Here is a 22,005-nt window from a genome sequence, read left to right as displayed (position 1 = left end):
CCATAGCTCTGCCGCGAAACGGCTCGAGTATATCATGTCCACTCTTGTCGTTTACTATGTTACTCTATGGCCATAGCAATTATGTGGACACTCCAGGTGCATTTCCGCCGTCGCCGTAATGTTCCGTATGAAGTCCGAGGGTGATAACGTTGTCGCCGCGCGCCGGATGCTGTATGTGCGAGTGAAAGCATGCGAGGGTGAGCCTACGATGCAGGCTCAATGTCGCGCGCGCAAGGGAGGAAAGCAGGGAGGAAGCGCGCCGTCTGCCATCAAGCGCAAGGCACCACGTGGAAAGGAGGGAGGGAGGGAGGTGTGTTCTGCTCCGTCTGCTGCTGCGTATGGCGCGGCCGCGCGGGCCTAATCTTGAAAGCAATCAGCGATGAAGACAGAATACACCGAGTGCTGGTAGTTTCATGCGCGCTGTGTTTAGGCTACTTAGTGTCCGAGTGAGAGGCAGCACAAATGTCATTTCCCTCGCTGCTGCTGCCGTGCTTCCTCGCTTCAGCGTTTTGACAGCGAGTTCCTGCGGTCATCGAGTGAGATATGTTCACGTTTGCTTGGGCGTGTGTCACACGTACCATGCTTGTTAATTTAGTTAGTAAGCGAATGTTCATCCAGGTTCAAGCTTCGGAGACGTGCTAAAGCGAGAGGAAGCAGAAGCGTTCTTTCCCTTCCGTTTGCGTTCTTCATCACGCCATCGTTATGGTAGCGAGCGTTCGCGAACATACCAGTTATATATATTCATGTTTGACTGTCTGTGCGGGACACCATGGTTGTTAAATTAATTAGAGAATGGTTACTGCAATTTATGCGGTCGATAAGACTACTAGCCTTAATACGGGCTGTTGCCTGATACCTTGCTATCGCTATAAATGTTCTGTCTTTCGGGCGGAACTGCAACTTTTACGGATAATAAGGGCGTACAACTTCCCCTCTTGGAAGTGACCATCTGTCGAATAAGAGGAGACGAAGGGTTGGTCAAGAATGAGCACATTCCTACTGGCACTTACTCACTGGCCCATGTCATTCCCACTGGTACACACCCTGTTTCCCAAGTGTAACGAAAGTGAAAGAATCTGCCTAATATTATTCAGTATTAGAAAAATATGTGTGGTTTAAAGATACTTATGAGCGAACATTATATGCACAGCCCTTATTTCTTTATTATACATCAGAGATATGCGCTCACTGGCACTACTTTGTCGGTCAGAATTAAATTATTGTAGCTTGCCCGACGTACGATAAACCTGGAAATCATTCTTAATAAGGCTTATCATTAAAGCTTCCGCACACTACCGCGCCCCTCTATTCTTCGCCCATTATCTTACGCTCCAACGCAAGGTCGAAATAATGTTTAGGCATTACCGTTAGATGGCGCCGCAGTTACAAGAGAAAGCTTCAAAGAAAAACGCGCCAATTCTTGCTTAATTATAGAAAGCTCCGTTTGCGGTGAGCATCTCACAAGCTGGGCGGAATAATCGCAAGCGTTGCCTTGGTAAGGCCACTTCGGCCATTTGCCCACGCACTTGCTATTCCGACGCATTTCTCTGGTTGACTCCTCGCAGTGGCTTAGTAGATGGGCGTTCCAGCAGTGAGCACGAGGTAGCGGATTGGATGCTGTGCCGCGACGCGACGTTCCGTTCGATTCCGGTCACCTAGGTGCTACATAGTCGCGGTGACCCCATTCCGACGGGACAGAGTTCCGGTCACGTGGCCTTCTCAACCTACGTTGGTGCGGCGTCTGCCGCGGGCCGAGGCCGCAGAATAGCCATGGCGAAGCGCCGTGTGCAAGCCTTGGGCACGCGCCGTGCTGGTTTGCAACAGAATCAGTGCTAACGTGTTTCTACTGCCGGTCTGCAATCGCTCTGGTGAACGGATGAACGTTCGCCTCGAGCGGGCAGGCCTTCTCCCGCTTCGATCTCGAGCGTACTCAGCATCGTTGCAATCCTGATTGGAGCGCGGCCGAAACCAGTCGAATTGACCATTATGGCGCGTACGACTGTTCGCTAGCACACTCCGACTGGATTAGCAACGATGCGGGGCACTCTCAAGATTGGGAACGGAGAAAGCGTGCCCGAGCCGAACTCGAAAAAGGGGGTACCATCGAGACACAAAGGACGCGCACACACGCTGGTAGCACGCTGGTAGCACCTGTTTCAAGTTTATCATGCACCAAATGGCCCAATAGCTTGTGCTAATGCACCGATCCGAACGTGTAGCTGGCTCCTACTCCTTCTCGTTTAGCTCGTCAACCTGACTCCTCTAATTGCTCTGGAATAGCAGTCTGAGGAACCAGGTGACCGGAATTCTGTAATGTCTCCGCTGCGATGGGAACTCAAAAGTGAGAGGGCCTCCAAGCGCTGTGAACTATAACGCAGCGCTCGGTACGAACCAGGCTAATGTGCTTCGTGCAGTCGATTTCGAGCAGCCGAATGTATACATCGAGCTGATAAAGTTCTCGAAAGCGACCGTTTGAATGTATACCTTTGTCTCACTGCGTACTTGTTCTTAGTGGCCATGACCTCAGTCGTTTAGCGGCTGAAAGCTGCGACAGTGTCAATTAAAGCGGCAGAAAACCTTCTATGCCACATTAAAAAATGATGGGTAAATACAGCGCGGAAAACAAATTGCGATTTTGTGCGGATGTCATCATCCACCACCGGAAGAGCCCTTATACAGCAGCTGTTGAATGGTGTTGCATTTATTGGTTTTTATCTCTCGTTTCCCCGCTATGCGCGTCAGAGTTCGGCTGTGCAACAGGGGCCAGGCACTGTGGCAAAACCACGCTGTTCTAGCTCGCGCGAGAAACCTTGGCTAAGTGCTTCGCTGACCAGGTTCTTAAGCGAAATGTATTGACTAGATCCTGTTATCTCATGCTAGACATCGCCTTATACAGGAACGAAAGCGCTATCGACCTTTTCAAACAACAAACTTAAGAGAGCCTAAAGATATTTTGTGTACTTTTTAGAGCTCGCTTTCTTCTTTAGGAATTTTGTTTACTATACGAGGTCTACACACTGGCTGTCGACAAAAGTCGTTAACAAGTACTGCTCTCTTAGTCAATTTCGTTTATATAGTTCTGATCAAATTTTCTTGAAAAAGGATATATATATATATATATATATATATATATATATATCACTCGAAGAAAAAAAAAATGTCGCAGTTTCTCTCTAACGGTGACGCATCGATTGCGATAGCAACTTATTACACAGCTATACGAAGTCAGGATAGAAGCTTTATCGGCAGTATAAGGTTGTAAGCATTCGCTCAGTAGCTGTATTAACAAGCGTGGTGTCACGCGCACACAGATAAACAGGAACACATCTCGCTCGATGACTGCGGAAACTCGCTGCCAAAACGCTAGAGGGAGAAAGCGCGGCAGCAGCAGCGAGTGAATTGACCTCCGTTCTGTCTCTCGCTTCAATGCGAACTAAACGTCGAAAACACAGCGCATACGAAGCTGCCTGCCCTCGGCGCATGCACTTTGTCCCCATCGCAGATCGCTTTGAACGTCGCATCGGCACATTAAATAAATACTTGAAATACACTCAGAATAATACAGGATGTTTCAGCTAACTTGACCAAAGTAATAATAATAAACAAAGAGGCGCTACGCGTGTTGAATATGCGCAGTATTGTTCTGAGCCATATGAAGCGCGTCATGTTTGTTCAATCCGCCAAGCTGGGTACTTAACAAAGATTGCTTAATTAACTTTTAAAATAGTAACTCTAGCGAAAAATCTTTGAGACAAAAATTGTGGCGCTTGTTCAGAAACATCGGATTGTTTCGTCTATGCTACAATAGCTGCCTTGTTCATTTTTTTCCAGCCTTTATTTAAAGTGCGCGACACACAGACGAGCAGATAACTTTATTTAGCTCCTGAGGTACGCTACCGCTCAAGGCGGTAGAGCAGCGGGCCGGTCCCACGTCGGGACGGGTAGGCCTAACCTCACCGCCGCGTCGCGGGCCTTCTGGACGGCCCTGAGTTGATGTAGAAGGCCTGAGCTCTTCAGCATGGAGCTCCACTCCACTTCGGTCGTGCGTTGATGACCCTGTAATGAGGGGCACTGCCAGAGCATGTGATCTAACGTACAAGCGGCGCCACAATCTGGGTATGTCGGATCAAGGCCTTCGACGAATTGGCTGTGGTAATCGAGACTATAGGGTATGACCATGTTACTGCCGGTTAACCCGCCGCGCTTTTAGGGCCCTCAAATTTAAGTTGAACTAATTGGCAAAGGCTTCTCCGCGCGCAGAGATCGATTGAACAGGCCGTCGGTGACTGCGATGGACGTTAAGTGACAAAATGGGCGTACGGTCTTAGGAAAAAAATTCTTCAACAAAAATGCAGCTGCCACATGCGAATGCGATATTGGACAGGAGGCAGTGAAGCTTTGCTGCTGCCATGCCCGGGAGCACCAGATATTGGACAGGAGGCAGTGAAGCTTTGCTGCTGCCATGCCCGGGAGCACCATGATGCTGATACCAAATATCCTTGATCCTAGCCAATGAAACTTCGCAAAGAAAATCCTCAAGCGCCCCATCAAGGATGTCGTTGACGCATCTTTCGTCTGTAAATTTGTTATCAAAAAACACGGGGCCAATAATAGTGCCACCGTAAATGCCACACCACACATTAACCGACCAATGATATTGGTGATGTGTCTTCAAAGCCCACTGAGGATTTTCTTCGCTCCAATAGTGAGCGTTGTGGATGTTCACTCGGGCATTACGTGAGAAGGCAGCTTCATCGGGCCACAGTATTTTCTTGACAAAGCCTGGGTCCACTTCCGTTTGGATTATAATCCAGTTTGCAAAATCCTTTCGATTTTGGAAATCGCAGGGCTCCACCTTCTGGTGCAGGTGCACGTGGTACGGATGAAGTTGCCCCTTTCCCAAGTACTCTCCACACTGAAGACTGACACTCCAGCTTCAGCACCCAAACTATGAACACTTGCATGTGGGCCTGAAGAAAACCTTGGCAGAATATCTGTCTCAGCGTTTCATATGCACGCACAATCGTCATTGAGCTCGGACGCGTACGTGCAGATGCCAGCGTTGAAATAGCTCAACTGCGCGCCTTCTATGTCCACTTGACGTACTTTGAGCCAAAACCATATCCGCTGTTTCCTCATTGGAGTGAGCCATATCTGCTGCACAACGTTGGTCACAGCCACATAGCGTTGCTGCGGAGAACACGCACGGATACGGGCGCCTGAGGAGCACTGGATATATTGCAGTTGGCTGGGAATGGTTCAAACGAGGTACATAAGGTATGATATACATCCTGTAAACTGGAACAGCCTGCCGACGCACTGTCTCAGGGACTCACGCGCCGGTCACGATGCACTTGTGTGAAGCCAGACGTGGCCACCCGATACGGCGACCACGAAGCGATGCGCACGTGCAGGGTGCGAGATCAAAAAAGAACGTCTCGTAGACAGTAAGTGTGAGAAGGAGAGCAGACGGGTCCAGTGCGAAAGAGTCATTGTCTGAAGAAGACATGCGTAATATTCCTTAAATATAGCCAAGGTTTTTTTTTACGATTAGTTATTTTTGTCCCCGTGTGATTTATCCACTGTTATTCGAGCCCAAAGGTTTAAAGTTGTAGCATCATCGTTCAATTCGAACACTGCTACAAATAAAGTTCACGAGGGTTGCAATGTGGTCTTGCTGGTAATGCATCTTCAAGGGGTGTACGGCAGCGCGATTAAAAGACGGGACAAAAGAAGACGCACAGGGACACACACAGCGCTAACTTCCAACAAGGGTTATTATCGACAACCAGGTCGTACTCATGCTAACTATAAAATTCAAACAGCGCTAAACGACAGGACCAGAATGAGGAGGAGACAAACACGGCGCTGAACTTACAACTGATTTATTTGAAGTAAGAAGTCATGCACTCAGCCAACATGAGTCACAGCCACGTGAACAGATAAACAATCAAAGCCAAACATCGTTGTAAGTGATGTTAAGCCATGCGCAAGAATTTCAGCTCTTTTTCAGAGAGAGCCAATGGTGGTTTGCTGATACATGAATCCCCTAGGGCATCAGTCTGCTCGGCTTCTATGAGAAGTCTAGTGAGTTCGCACTTATTTCTACCAGTAATGATTGTTGATTCCAAGAGAGGGGAGCACTTATGTTTCTTTTTATAGGCTTTCTTTGGAACGCGGAAAAAAGGACCACGTGAGATGCATCGTGTTGGAAACAATTTATTGAGAGGTTTCTCAAGGTGCTCTACAAGATTGCGTATCACACTTGGGCTCTGCAGCCAATACATAAAAAATGATTAATTAAACATAACTAATCCGTTAGTTAAGGGGAAAATAAAAAAATAGCCTGAGTAACTCTAGGCAAGCGCCAAAATTATGCATTCGGTTCAAGTCGCGTCCGGAGTGCCTTTCATTTTTAAAACTTTGGCTCAAGTTATGTGGGACAACCTGTTATATACGTCATTTCAAACCTGAGACGACGGATCAGAAAGCCCATCTCACAGCCAGCGCCAGCAGAGTTCGTAAGCGGACATTAGTGTGAACTTACGGTATCGGTATTGCGTACATGTGCGGCGTCGATAACTAACATTGCTGTAATCGAGTCTAAGCAGAACTTCAGTTGCTGAGGCGTACATCTTCTGTACCAATGCATTACATATATATATATATATATATATATATATATATATATATATATATATATATATATATATGCAATTGAGGTCGCCCTAGAGTACATTTGAGGAACCCTGCAAGGAATACGTAGTATCTAGAGAAACCAAAATAACCGTCTGGCTAGCAAGTGGTAGCAACCCGCTCTATATACGGTAGTAACGCGGTAGTTCAAATTCATGGAAGAAAAGCGGGGAAGAGATACAACCAGAGTCATTGCAAGTGTAGGCAACGGTGAAGAATAGTAATAGAGGTTTTAAATACGAAAGTTAAGATCGATATTACATAGGCAAAGGGCTAGATGACGGCAGATGTAGTAAAACCTGACTAAATCAAGCAGGCTACGAAAGTAACCTTCGTCTGCTCACCTGCGTCTATATGCTTTGAATTGTGCTTTCGTTTACCATTAACAGGTTGGCGCCATCGTTCCGTCGCGCTTTCGATTAAATAGTTTCGCCCTCAATCAAGCTGATGTTACCTTCATGTACTGTCAATTTCTTGAAGCTATTGTTCACTTGCAGAATTATCGAAATGGGCTAGTCATTTAAGCTTTGTGGTCGCTGTAATGCGCGCTGTTTTGTACACGTGACGCAGCACTAACCGATCAGTTGGCTGTTGTACAGCGGTACTCGTATAGTACTCAGTAATATGCAGTAACGCTTGTGCACCCTGCTTTGGGCGCTCACAAAAAGAAAATGCACAGCTAACGCACAAGTTGGAGTCTATGTGATGCGAAGCTATAGTGAGGCGGCTAACGGAGTTCTTTACAACTAACAGCTATGCGTACGATTTGGTTCACTTTCATCCTCTCCAATGTGTAATCTTATCCAATGTTTGCGCTTCTGCGCCGCAAAGGTCACAACAGTATTATGATGCAATTTTTATGTTGTCTTGCGTGACCTCTTGCATCACAGTGGCAGGCACCCACCCTCGAGGATTGGCTAAATATATGCGCACACGCAGTGGTATACCGAACGGCTAAATCAAAGAAAAATCAATAAATCAAAGAAAGCTTTTGGGTTAATATATTTAGCAATATGTTTAGGGGTTATGTGGAAATTCCGTTTTATTTTACGCAGCACCTTTACTGCGGCGAGTTTACTTGGACTACTTTGCGGGTAAGCATACGAGGGTGACCAAGCCCGTACGCTGGTATACTTGCAATCAGCGCATTTATTTATTTATTTATTTATTTATTTATTTATTTATTTATTTATTTATTTATTTATTTATCCATCTGTTGGGGAGGGAGGTAAAACAAAGAAGAACTGAGGGGTCAAAATCATTTTGAAGACCTCCGTTATGTCGTCTCTCGTAGCGCCCCTCTGCAGCCGAAACCTCACACTGCTACTGCCACTGTTTAGTGAAAGCAGCAGCGAAATCTTTAAAGGTGCGCGAACTGGGGGTAGGGACTGCGCGTGTGTCGGAGATATAGCGCTTCGTTTGTTGACGCACAAATCGTCGGACCCGAATTTCCTCTCGATAGACTTTCCGTATCACAAACGCTCGTACGCAACGTTGACAGGAACTTTATTGACTCAGCCAGTATCGCACAAAGCACACACAAAGCGAAAGTCGCGCTGACTCATACTTGTTTGCACAGTTTCGTTTAAGCATAAGGACTATTCGGAACATGAAAGTATCTACGATGCCGTCAAGCATTTGTACAAAATTAAAAAGAAAACGCAGCGCACTATTTGGCAGCGCAAAGGGACCTCGACATCCCTACCTATTCCCGTTCTTATCAGTGCCGTGCGTAACCGTAAGTGCGATAGACGAAATGCGGTGGATAACACGGCAGCTGATATTCGGCCGCAATGAGTGGGCCTATCCAAAGTACGACTAGGGGGCTGTGTACAAGGGAGGCATCGTTTCTTGTCACTTCTTAGAAGCACCATGGTCCTTCAGCGGCACCACCCGGACTACGACGCCTTTCTTGATCTTCAGTACAATTGGATTCATATCGATGGTTGGTGGATCCTGTAAAAGAGAGTGCGTTTCGTTTATTCGAAAAAAAGAAATTTTACATTTTAATATGTGTCTAACATAGGGAAGGCAGGGTTTACTGGCGTCCGGGTTGGTAGCTGTACGGCACCAGCTACGCCGATGCACTCAAGCGGAAAATATGTTTGCTTAAACAAAGAAATTATTACCGACTCGCCCCAGGTAGTTACCGTAGCAAAGAAATTAATACACGGAATGACATTTTATTGATGATAATAACAAAGAGCGCTTTATTATGCGCAAGGAGTAACATGTAGGCGAGAAAAAGAACACGAGGCAACGGCAACGAACAGTCACGAAGCTTATAATCATCTCTGATGTTTTGAAGAGGCGTTCTTACTAATGACGTCTACCAACTGATCAGGTTACTACATTGATAATTATTTGATAAATATTAATACATGGATATAAAGGAGATATTTGGTATTGAAGTGACTGCCCCCTCGTTCTATTCCTGCCCATAATACGCGTGGTAGCGATACACCGGTGACAGCATGGCAATATTTCAGGACAATTTTAACAGACAAGAATTTTCATTTTTTATTTGTTTATTACACACTTCAGATCCTAGGTGGTTTCAAGCAGGATGGACAAAGAAAAAAAAGCATTGACAACATTGCAGACAAGTTACAGAATGAGACGATTTGATACTTATTTTAATCAAAGCAGTTGTCTACCCGTTATACGAGGTGTCTTCTTTTTTTTTTTTTTTGTTCTTTACCGTACAGAATTCTTAAAATTTGCCAGTGACAGCTAGCATAATTCTAATCATTCAGCAGCATTACTCAAAGAGGCAGACATTACTTGAAAGAGAACGCGAAATGAATAATTGGCAGATGAAGAAAAATGATCTAATATTGTTTTTCATTACTTTATAGCACATATTACAATTTACGAATTATAGCCGGTGAGTTCGCGAACCGATCCTCTTGAAACTTATTTTCAGGAGGACACTAGTTTCCCGATATTCATTCACAAAGTGTGTGAGGAAGTACAAGGGCGTTCCAGTTACTTTTGTGCTTCAATGCATAAAACGGCGGTTTGAAAAACAAGGAAGTAAGCGGAACAATAGCATTTTTACCTCAAGTTTCACGGCGCATATCTCGAGACCCGTGCTATCCTTAAAGGTCGTTCTAAGTGGATATGCCTTGCAAACTCGCAGGCTACGAATCGTAAATTGCAATATACGCCATAAAGTAACTAATTACATAAGTTAATTAGTCAATTTCGCATTTCTATTTCTCGTACGAGTAATCTCTGCCGTTTCCAGTAATCTAGTTCAAGGAGTACAATCACGCTATTTTCGACAAACAATTTTTAAATGTTATGCACGGTGTTAAAAAAAAACACCCCGTACAGCTGATAGTCCTCAATTACGTGAGCTCAACATAGCAGCGTTGGGGAAACGCGGGGGCTACTCCGGACCAAGGGGCTGCGCTTGCCTCAATTTGGTGGATATGAGGATGTTCCCCAAGGTTGAAGCGTGTTTGTTAGCCCGAAGCAAGGTACCTGGACTGCCGGCAGTTTCACTCGAGCTGTTCTTTCTGGGAATGAGCCGTTATTTCCCGCGAAAAGAAAATGCTTGCGGATGAAATCAGACAGACAAGAAATAACGGGGTTCTAACGAAGTATTGCAGCAGTGGGCAGGAAGGAAGGCGAGAGGACTACAAAACCTTGCATGCAACCACTTAAAAAAGGGAAAATCAGACATCCACCCGTTCGTAGCAATTGCTACAAAGAAAATCCATACGGGTACCTGGAAAGAAAAGCCTCGCATGTCTTTTGAGGAACCCGTGCGGGTTTCCTGTGTAGCAATTGCTACGAACGGGTGGATGTCTGATTTTCCCTTTATTAATTACTTCTCTTCACCTTGCGGGTTTCCGCGGAACTATTACGGCTACCATGCAACCGTTCAAGCCGAATTAATGACCCTCTTTCTTAGAGGTACCAGCTTATGGAAGGCTCATGCAATAATCCTTTTCGTTTTGTAAGCAGCAATTTCTCTTGATATCTCTGATGATTCTTTTCATATCTATGGTCTGATTGCTTCTGTAGAGAAGACATATATTTATACTCGTATAATGGCTTTAGGTCCGTTCGAGGAAGTGGGTAAGGGGAAGAGCGATCTGGTTAGTGTTGGCTCACTATGGAGGTTTCATATGAGAAGCTCCATAGTGACTTAAGTGCCTCTTTCACTTCAGCTCATGGTCGTTTCTAGTTATCGAAGGACGTCACCGCCCCGGGCCGGTATTTTTCCTGGAATATCTTTAGTGCTGCGTATTCCCACAGGACGGATAAACATTTAGAGTCACCTTCCCTGAACGCGCATTACATTTCATCGGCGGTGGTGATTGTAGGCTGTCGGGATCATTGTGTTGCCGCCGCCATTTTCATAGAGAAAGTGTGTCTTGCGCAATGGCGCAATCGGTTGTGATCTTGGTTACGTGGACGCCTTCGGCCCACACCATGGGGGTTGGTATACGGCCGCAGTCGTCCACCAAAACACCTCGGTGAACGGCCTTACGTTCAAAGCACAAGACATAACACATGCGGAAGAGGTGGCTATCGCGCTCGCCGCCGCAGATCAAGACTCGCGGGTCATTATTATCGACTCGCGAGGAGCCTGCAGAAACATCGAAAGGGGCTTTATTCCCTATTTTGCGTACCGCTTACTTCAAGGAAGCAATTATCTCGGGGTCCCCGCGTCCCGCACGATAATATGGACGCCCGCGCACGAGGGTCTCGAGGGCAACGAAGCGGTCGACGCCGCTGCCCGAGCGCTCACTCTCCGGGCATCGCCCTCGCCTCCCCTCACTGCGGACTCCGACCCCGATCCGGCATTTGCCTTTAAGGAAATCACCCAACATTACCAATACGGCCATGCAATCTTTCCTAAGCCCTGTAAGGGCCTCACGAAGGCGGAGGAGCGTTTACTCCTTCGCCTCTATACTAAAACACTGTTGTAACCGACAGTCCTAAAACATTTCGACCCTGCGTGCACAGGGAAGTGCCCGCACTGTGAGGAAAAAATCTTCGGACATTTTCCACATGGTGTGGGCATGCCAATCAACCCCGCACCTTCCCCCTATACCCAACCCTACCCGGGAGGACTGGGAGGTGGCCCGGCTCGGCTGCTCCGACCTGGCGAGCCAGAAAGCCCTGGTCGGCCGTGCCCGAGTCGCGGCTACAGCCAATGGGCTTCTGTAATGAGGAGCCCACCTAGTCTTTATAAGGAACGGCCCCTTAAGGACTGCTCCACCCGCTCCCTATCAATACTTCGACCAATAAAGTTTTTCGGTCAGTCAGTCAGTGGTCACGAGGTAATGTGCACACCGGAATAACCGCTGGAAATTACGGAGCAACCATAGATCAATCACTTAACCTGTCCTTCTTATTTAAAATGCTATTCTTAGGCTTTTTCTGGCCTCAATGGCCTGCTGCTCTCGCGCACTTCCCGCTCTGTCTCCCACAACCTCTAGAGCCTCTGGTGGTGCTCCGATGCGTTTTCAAACTTTTCCTTGCGAACCTCGCCGGGTTTCGCGACCGTGGGCGCTGCTGCCTGGCTGTTGCCTTGCCGAATGGGCGAACCAATCACAGCGGAGTACGCGTGCCTCCAGATGCAGCATCAATAGATGGCGTCGCCTCCTTACATTCGCGGCAGGCGGCGGCGCCGGCCGTGCTTCGGAAAAAAAAAGTCGCAGTTTCGCGCGAAAGGCGAAGCATCGATTGCGATAGCAAATTAGTGGACAGCTAACTATACGAAGTAGGGATATAGTAATTTTATCGGCCGTATAAAGGTTTAAACATAGGCATACTAACTAAATTTCCAAGCATGGTGGCACGCGCACACAAGCAAACATGAACGCATTTCATTCGATGACCGCGGGAACTCGCTGTCAAAACGCTGCAGTGAGGAAACGCGGCAGCAGCAGCGAGCGGACTGACCTTCTTCCAGCCGTTCGCATCAACGCGAACTAAGTCACGAAAACATAGCACTGCACGGACTCTGTACTCGTCGCATATGGCTTTCAAGATGCAGCGACCCGTCCGGGCGCACGCGGCCGCCCGGAGTAGAACGCGCCCCCTTCTCTACCCTCCCCCCGAAGCCTTGCACGCGAAGGAGGGCATGCGCTTCCTCCCCGCTTCCGTCTGTTGCGTGCGCGATATTGAGCTGCAATCGCCGGCTCACCCTCGCATGCTTTCACTCGCACATGCAGCATACGGCGCACGGCACCGATTTTATCGGCCTTGGACTTTATACGGAACCTCACGGCGACGCCGACGCCAGAAATGCGCCTGTAGTGTCCGTTTAATTGCTATCGCAATAAGAGCACCAGAATGCTCGCCTTCGCGCATCAGCGCCTGCACGGTAATGAGGAAGTAAACACTTCTTGCAGATAGAATGAATTCGAATTGCGCTATGTACGTATGCGCGTGCTGCTTCTGAAACCATGATGCGTTCAAGGCGTCCGTCATACTCTCTAGTATTCAGCAACTCTGCCTAACAAAAGGCTCGGTATAAATTGTGTGCGGCCGCGCTTGTGTGTGCATGCCTGTATGCGTAGGTGTACTCGTGTTTCGACTCTTTGTGCACTCACACAAACCTTCGCAGTGCCATAGATTCTAATTTGTTACATCTGCTGCATTTTTATACTCCCGTTTTTCGGCGGGTTCTCTCAGGCAGTATTTGTGCGCAGCAGCTTGTCGCTTCCGTGCTCTGAAGTAGTGCATGTGAAAACTCTGAACTTATCTGCGTGCTAGCTCACCTTTTCGCTGTTTTCTGTCTTCTCGAGTCGGTACTTCCGCAGTATGTGAGCGAATGTATACCGCAACTCCATGTGCGCAAAGCGCATTCCGATGCAGTTGCGGGGTCCGTTTCCGAAGCCCTGCATGGCCATGGAGTTGATCTTCGACTTGTTTTCTGGCAAGAACCTGGTAGTAATTAAGAATATTTGTACAGCATCCTATAGGCGAGGAAGCTTCAGAGCTAAAGGCCCGCATTGGGGTAGAAACCTGATACCTTATCAAAAAGAAATGTTATTTTTCAGTGTTGCATATTTTTGTGGTAGAAGCACGCACACATTCACAACTACGCAATGCAGCAAGGCTATCTGGCCACTTAACGCTGAGGCGAACACGTCCAGATCCATGCCTTACGGCAGAGTTGTACATGGCAAAACAAATCTTGTTTAAATATAGTTATGAGCCGTCTATCTGGCGGACGAAGAGCAAGTGGCTGCAGTTGGAGAGAACGAGCTGTGTTTCGGCCAGCCATCTTTGTTGTTGTGGCGCCGCTCGTTGCCGCTGAGTAAATATTGTATATAATACATTTTTGACATTTGCCGGTATATTTTTAGTGGAGTTGCGGGGTATATCCGAAGGACACCACGCGACTTCCCAGCTGGCATCTCGCGGAGTGTGGATTATTCGACCATGTCGGCTGACAGGCTCATTGGCTCTGTCTCTGCTACCATAGCATTGGTTGTCCCGACTCAACTTCGAGACGCTGGCGCCGTCTCCTGTACTGACGCCATGGACGTCCAAAACTGGTTAAGTGAATACGAACAAGTCAGCAAAAACAACCGGTGGCATCCAACCATCATGCTTGCTAATGTCATCTACTACTTAAACGGCCCGTGTTTGATTCCAAACACACATGAAGTAATTGACCATTTGGGACACCTGCAAGCAAAAACTACAGGTGCTCTTCTGGAAGCCAGTCGGGCGCCAGAGAGCCACCAAAAAAGAACTTTCGCGCCGGGCCCAAACATCAATTGAACGAACATCGTGTACATTCAGGGCATATTAGCTCTGTGTCGGCAAGTCGACGACGAAGTGACAGAAGCTGACCAAGTCAAGCGCATTCTTAAAGGCATCCCCGATGAGACTTTTAACTTACTGGTATATAAGGATCGCTCGACTATCGACGACATCGTATAAAAAGTGGCAACTCCTTGAAGAAGCGAAGAGCCGTCATGTAACGCAACAACTTGTGCAGATCCATAACATCGCCCTAACATCAACCGCCTCTTGCATAGTCACAGTTTGTGACGTTCGCGTATAAGATGTCAGGACCTGAGACCGCTGGTTATTCGTCTTTCTTTCTCTCATTCAGCCAAAATCCTACGTTGCCTGTGGACAAGTTGGTGCCTTCCTCCGCGTGTTCCCCTCCCGAGTATGCCCGAGAAGCTATTGCCCCTGCCGACCATGCACGTCAAATTGCCGATGCTCAATTTTCCGAGTCCCAGGTCCACCAGCAATCTCGGTACAATAGCCATCACAGGACTATCCACTTTGTCCCTGGTTCCCTTGTCCTCCTCTGGTTCCCAGCGCGCCGTGTCTTGCTTTCTGAAAAGCTGCTGTTCCCGTACCGCCCATATCGAGTGTGCCTTCAAGCTACAGACGTTAGCATACGAAATGGCCCCTTGGATTCGTCCCCACGGGCCCAACTCCGCACCGGTATTGTGCACGTCGTCCGCCTGAAACCTTGTCACGCCCCGGACACTGATTAACCGGGTGTGCAGTGAACATTTTCCGCGGCGTCATTTTTTGACTGCACCGAGGCGGTGCTTTCAGCGCCGTTGGGTAATGTTATGAGCAAGCTGTCCCCCGAACGAAGAAGTAGTAGCTGCAGTACAGTATTTTGCCTTCTATATTGGTATAACTGACAGCGCTACCTGTGACAACTGTGGTCTCGAAGAGACACGAATACATCTTCCGCTACTGCCCTCTATACAATGTGCAGAGCACGTGCTGGTGGGCGAGTTGGTGATACATGATTACGTGGTTGCCCCGTGCCGTCTTCCTTCGTCCGTCGTTTTATTTGGCGTCTTCGTCCTAATAATGTGCAGAGACAAACGCTCGCGACTGCGCTAGCTCCAGTTGACGACATACCATTGCCAGCACAAATCATTTTAGAATGCTCACCCCACAAATCACCGCAGCCGAGGGCTGCGAATGCATTGTTGCAGTTCGTGCGGACAACAAACCTGCACGGGCGACTCTAGCACTGATAAGTGTTAACTGTTATCTTGTTCTGTGAATAGCAGTGATTGTGTGCATATGTTCTGTTTCTCTCTCACTCTCTATGTCATTCTTATCTTTGCACGCCCCCTCTACCAACCTCCGGTGTAGGGTAGCAAACAGGATTTTTGTTCTGGTTAACACACCTGCCTTTCTTTCATGTCTTTTTTTCTCTCTCCCTCCTGAGGCAACTTCATTTATTTCGGCGCTGTCAGGTGATCGGAGGCTATCGTTACGGCGCAAAATCCCGGGGCATTGCCTTGCACAGCTCACCCTGTCAATGATAGCCCCCCACGATAGCAGCATTGAGGCCGTCAAATGAGGAATCACATAATTCGGCACGCACACTTCGGCACGCATGCTCTGCAAAAATTGCATACTGTGCGCGCGTTCTGTGCAAGCGTGCTGCGCTGTGCGAAAAATCGATGTCGCAGGCCATGCGGCACGCATTGTGCGAATAGCGGTGACGTGCTCATGCAGCTGTAGTCCTGTTCACAAATTTCTCGGAACGCTGTCGCAGCAAAACTACACAATATATTGTTCACACCGTATGCCGGCAGCCAGATATTCACACGGGCACTGTGCCTCTGTGTGAACATGTGTAACAAAGCAAATAAACGCTGCTTCTTTCTGAAGTTAGGCTTTGTGATCAGGATTCTAAGAAGCGTTTTTTTTTTCTATTTTGTATGCAGGTACATGCATGCGTGTTTGCATTTGTGATTGTGTATGTGTCTCTATGGGAGAGAAAGTGCTTCATGTGCAGAAGGTATCGCAGAAGATATCGGCATATAACAAACGTCTTATGTGGGCTGATGTGAGCTGATGTATGCCGGTATCACGTGCATGTCCTGCCGCTGTCCCCAGAGCTTCTGAGCAGATGCTCACGCGGGTTCAATATGATGCAGAGGGTAGATAGGCGACAGCCTGGCAGCTCTCGCTGGAACTGTTCCTCGGTGCGAAGAAACAATAACCTTAAAAGTAACTGCGCGAGCATTTTAAAAAGCCAGGGTTGGTTAAAATTAGCCCTCTACTGCGGCATCTCTCGCAGACAAGGTATTCCTTTCGGGCATTAAAGTTTAATAATCAACTCATCGAGACAACATACGGCGCGAGGTCAACCCGGTCTTTAATAGCGTGGTGCGGATTCTGTGTATTCACTCTTCCGAAAAAAGTGAGAGGTACCAAATGCAAGTAATCTTCAACATTTGCAATTATCCTAGTGCTTGTTCCGTGCGTACTGTTGTACTGAATTCTCTTTCTCTGAGATCAACAAGGGCACAGGCTGCCATGGTGAGCCACATCGACCACCACAAGGGGATCGCAAAGGCAGGCTATTGTTCCTAAAACGATTGACATGCACCGCTTCGCCGTAGAAATTGTGAAAAACGCACCTTTCCGCGTCGAATTCGTCCGGATGGTCCCAATGTCGAGGGTCCCTGTGAATGTACTCGGTTGCCGCCATGATAGCAGTGCCGGCGGGGATTCGAAACTTTCCATACTCTTTGTCGACGACAGCCTCACGAGTCACGAACCTAGTCACGACAGAAAGCAGTTACAAATGACGATATTTAAAAGATGATTGCAGTATTGACGCCGGTACCACGGCAGTGAATTGAAAAGAGTTATTTATCTCGGTCAGTTTCTATCGCCATTTTGCTGTAAGCATGTGTGCGTGCTTGTGGCTTCACTCTCGTGATCGATGCCAGACTAAAAAGTTTGCTGGCTGCAAGGAACCATTACATAGCAAATTATTGGATACAACAGCGTGAAAGGCTTTTCACGCTGCCTGTATTAACTGTGCATGCTAATTACACAACAGAACCATAAAAATAGGTGGTGGTGTATCTTACAACATTTGTTGCTTATATTTTGTTGCTTCTTGCATAGCTGCTGTGCTGAGTGTACCGGGCGTAAATGCTTGACTCGAAACTCTCTTGAGTGTTTGTCACGATATTGTCACTAAATGTTTCGATGCCTCACACAGGTGACTGTTTAGTGTAGATTTCTCAATAAATAGCGATGTTTGGCGAATGTTCTTACAATCTCAGATACTTTTGGAAGACGCGATAACAAGTGTATCGACATTTTCGTGCGCTCCTTATCGCAGTGTCATAGACGGAATCGCCATACTGGTTATTTGCATTGACGCCAAAGCCATAAATCTCCGCTAGGAATCCTTGAATATTTATTTGTTGTTTCGACAGATAGGTGACAGATTGTGACGTTACATCTTCAAGAAAAAAAAATAAACAAAGCAAATTCTGTGCAGGCTACAGGATTCGAGCTTGATGCAAGTGTATGAGAACATTGATGATTTTACACTAGTCAATCAGACCGCCAACGCATATTGCGCGATGAATGCCAGGTCTTTTTATGGCATGTAACGAAACTAGTGGCATACGTCTCATTACTTCTGCCTTTCGTTGAGACCAGCAATCTGTTTGCAGGTGAGTAATGGTTGCGTTTTACGAGGTGAAATGTAATGATTATTACTACACACAAACTAGAAATACGCAGGGAAAGCAATGGTGCTGTTAAAACACTGTAATAAAAATAAAAGAATGAAACAGTGATTGCGAACGTTGGTATCGTAGCTCGAAAAGCGCAGAGCTATCAAAAGTTGTTTTCCTGAATATCAGAACATTCAAAGAAAGGCGTGTAGATACCATGCTTGTAGACCCTGGCTGGCAGGTTGTCCCTTATCATTTAGGTGGCTAAGACAATACCAACTAATGCGTGGGCATAGCAACACGTAGCGCAATTGAAGGTTGCAGCTTTGTCTAAGGCTCTTCTCGATCAACCATTTTCTGCAATGCATTCACTTTTACGCACGCGACTTGTAGCACGATGGTTCACTAGAGCCGTTGACTTTGTTTGAATGTAGTATGGAACTCGACGAGTTGAAAAATAACGCAAAGTCGATGTGTGCCCATCTGTACGTGTGTGTTTATTCGCTCGCTCGATCAATGAACACGCTTTCTGGACGATATCCCTGAAGTGATCGATTGAGAACATGACGCTATATTTCCTTACCTTCTCCCCACCTGACTTTGTAGCCTGTGTGCACCATTTTACAGTAATTCGATAGCTGGAATCGTGTTCGCGTCTGTGCAGTTATAGCGGTACTATCTGACACAATTGAACAGAGTTGACTAAATGGACACCTTCGCTGCACTCTAGTAGCCTGCAAGTTGTGCTGCTGCTTCGTGTTCGTTTCTGCGCAGTAAAACAAGATGAGTGTATGTATACAGGGGAGGGGAGAATCTTTATAACGAGCGCGCGAGTGTCGACGTGAAAATGCGTGCTAAAATAAAGCACGCACTTTCCCAAGCCTAATAATGAACGCCGAAGGGTGGCATGTATTGAATGTCACTTGGTCTGCGTTTGAGACAGCAAGCGTCTGCATGATGTTTTGCATCGAGTGCAAAAAAACAGTCAATTTCGCAAGGGACATCGTATGGCGGTTTTCTGGGACAATTTCTGTGTGAGTGAGGTTCTGAAGAGTTCTTGGATGCCCTGGCTACAGCTGATGTTGCGTTTCCAGGGTAGGACTGTGTTAAGCACCATTTCATTCAACGTGTCTTCAAAATCTACTCCGTTAGACTGGAATGCCTCTCTGGCCGACGTGTAGAATCCGTGAGCGTAGCAGCAGTTTGCATCGGCGTCCTACGATAGTCACCTCAATTCTCAGAGCTTATTTTGTAGTACATCTCTTGACGTTCAACACTCTACTTTTAGGCAGACACTGTGCTTCTTCAACGAATCAAACGAAAATACAATACCACATGCACATTTTCATAGTTCTAACAGGATTTACGCCATGAATCAACAGAAGATGCTTTTTTGAACTCTGGGTCTGAGGTGGTTAACAAAAGGTATAGTGTGGTATACATGAAACATTCAGAGACTACCTTCAGTTTGCGCCTTTGCATTCAAAATAGAACGCAGTGGTGCGTTTCAGTGAGCAGATGTTTGCATGGGCGTCATTCTAAACTCACGCGAATGCCGGGGGGTAAAGCCTGATGGTCTCTTGAATGACACTGTTCATGTAGGGTAGGTTCTGAACGGTGTTGTAGGTGATGGCTTCCTGCAAAGAAAGCATTTGCATAGGAAAACAAGAAGTGTAAGCTACATAAAAGTATGAGTTATTTAGTTATAATATCATTCAGTTGTATTTTTATATATTTTTAAGAGTGAGCTTTAGCTCGGGGGCTTCTATATATATACACGAGAAAGAAGAAACCGTTTCTTTGGGCAACGATTGCACCGAATTTGATGAGGTTTGTTGCATTTAAATGAAAATTTAAATTCTAGTGCGTGATGACAAGAAATATCTTATTTTAGCCGTCAAATTGTTTTAGTAAATATTGTCCAGAATATCATACATTCAGAAAGCGAAACTCTTATAACTCTGTAACTGAGCAATGACTAATAATATCACAGTTCTGTACACTGCATATAATAGTACATCTAAAGTGAGCAAAATTTATGTCTTATGCACAACAGCTCTCAGATAAATCGCTAATACGTGAGTAGGAGTTTTTCAAAACCCTTGTAAACAAAATAAGTTATTCCCGTAAGATATACGTTTATATATCAAATTTGATCGCTTTGGATCCTCTAACGAATGCAGTTTACAGAATTGCGATATCAGTTCTTGGTGCAGAGGTACAAATTTGTAAACTATCTTCTTTTTCAACTTACAAATTTTAAATATCTTGTTTCAAAAGATTCAGGCCTTACATAACATTTCACTTCTACCACCACTAGAATGTAGCTTTGTCTCTCACATGAAACAACTTGCATTAAATCGGCTCAGTGGTTATCTAAAAAAAAGCGTTTCAGCGTTTCCATGTATTTGAATAGACGGCATCGGAGTTGGGCCTCAGTTACAGCTTCCTCTCATGTATACCTGGCACGTAGTTAACTATTTGTGTTTACTCTGCACCTCCACCAGGAAGCGCTGTAGAAAAACCACATAGTGAATCATATACCAAACATATTTCAGGAAAGAAAGATGGGGAATGGCTTCGGCAACTGGTGCCTCGTTGCCGTTACTGGCAAAACGTGATAACCTTTCTCGGTAAGCCGGTTCGCTGAATTACTGCGCGACTACATTCATTTATCCATTTAAATATATATTGATGTCATAAAAACAAAGTAAAAAAACCAAGTTGTGGACTCACTTTCGTAGTTCCGGAGTTTCAATTCAACGCATTATGTAGAGCGCGCGGTACCAAAGTATACATAACAGCGTTACGCGAAAACTCGGAAATGTGCATGGCACTGCAGCCGGCAAAAGTATCTTCATAAACGTGAGTCGAGTAGACAAAAGTATGTTTCATTTCGCACCATTTGTTGACAATTTTTCCTTAGCTTTATTGTAATGTTATCTGTTCAGCATTTGTTGTTAAGCTTCCGAAAAAAGAATGCTTGTTCGTATTCGATTCAATAATTATCAAATTATATTCCCAGTTTTTACGGACCAAATTCACGACCTGATAATGAGCCGCACTGTAGGGTGGGGGACTCCGGATATATATATATATATATATATATATATATATATATATATATATATATATATATATATATATAGCTGTGTGTCTGTTTTCCCACAGGTGACGCAACAATCAACGCAGCCCAGATTTTGGCCAATCAGCACCTGAGAACATTCAAATGTGATATTAGTGGTCCGTTCCGCAACTTGCGTCATTCCACAGCTTTACCGCCTTGCTTCTCCAAGCATCACTTCACACCCTATGCCGGCGCCACCAGACAAGCGTACACGCAGCTCAGCACATACCTCGGGTCCCACGACTGACAACAGCTCTTCCCGCACTTTCTCCTGCACTTCCGGGTGGTGCACAAGCATGTGTGTCACCAGGGCCATAGTGTTACTCGTGGTCTCGAACCTGAACGGATAAGTAAACGCCGTCACAGTGGTATACGCAAAGCAAATTCTGACATCTTTTCTTTATTTTTTTCGCGCGTGTAATCCGTCATTTGAGGACGGTTATGCCTGATATATACAAACGGACAATTAGGGCATTTCATGAGGTTTAGACATTTTTCAGGGAACAACAGCAAACGAATATTGACAAGATCGTGCTGTATTGCGTGGTCCTCTATGCGAATAGGGCATTCCTCAACAATACGACCGTCACATGCTCTCGTGTGTCGTGGCGACTTACCCTCCGACAAGAACGACGAAAGCGTTCTGCGTGATGTCATCATCGTCCAATACGGCTTTGTTGAAGACAGACAGGTCGCGTCTTGCACTCACTGCAAAAACAAAAAAAAAAG

General features: G+C 46.3%; 1 protein-coding gene across 1 annotated transcript in view; it reads right to left on the bottom strand.

Moving 5' to 3' along the window:
* Positions 1-8,185: 8,185 nt before the first annotated feature.
* Positions 8,186-22,005, bottom strand: part of LOC126522406 (cytochrome P450 3A6-like) — a 34,440-nt gene continuing 20,620 nt past the window's right edge. Inside the window, exons 9-14 of the mRNA XM_050171157.2 lie at positions 21,894-21,984; positions 21,506-21,614; positions 19,698-19,786; positions 17,091-17,231; positions 13,443-13,608; positions 8,186-8,652 (exon numbers count right to left, since the gene is read on the bottom strand). Coding sequence (XP_050027114.1) covers positions 8,551-8,652; positions 13,443-13,608; positions 17,091-17,231; positions 19,698-19,786; positions 21,506-21,614; positions 21,894-21,984 — 698 coding nt within the window. The 3' untranslated portion in view covers positions 8,186-8,550. The remainder of the gene's footprint in view (positions 8,653-13,442; positions 13,609-17,090; positions 17,232-19,697; positions 19,787-21,505; positions 21,615-21,893; positions 21,985-22,005) is intronic.

This window comes from Dermacentor andersoni, chromosome 6 (genome assembly GCF_023375885.2).
Source record: "Dermacentor andersoni chromosome 6, qqDerAnde1_hic_scaffold, whole genome shotgun sequence".
NCBI classification, from domain to species: Eukaryota; Metazoa; Arthropoda; class Arachnida; order Ixodida; family Ixodidae; genus Dermacentor; species Dermacentor andersoni.
Note: the sequence above shows the minus strand (reverse complement) of the source record. Positions and strands in the feature narration are given on the sequence as shown.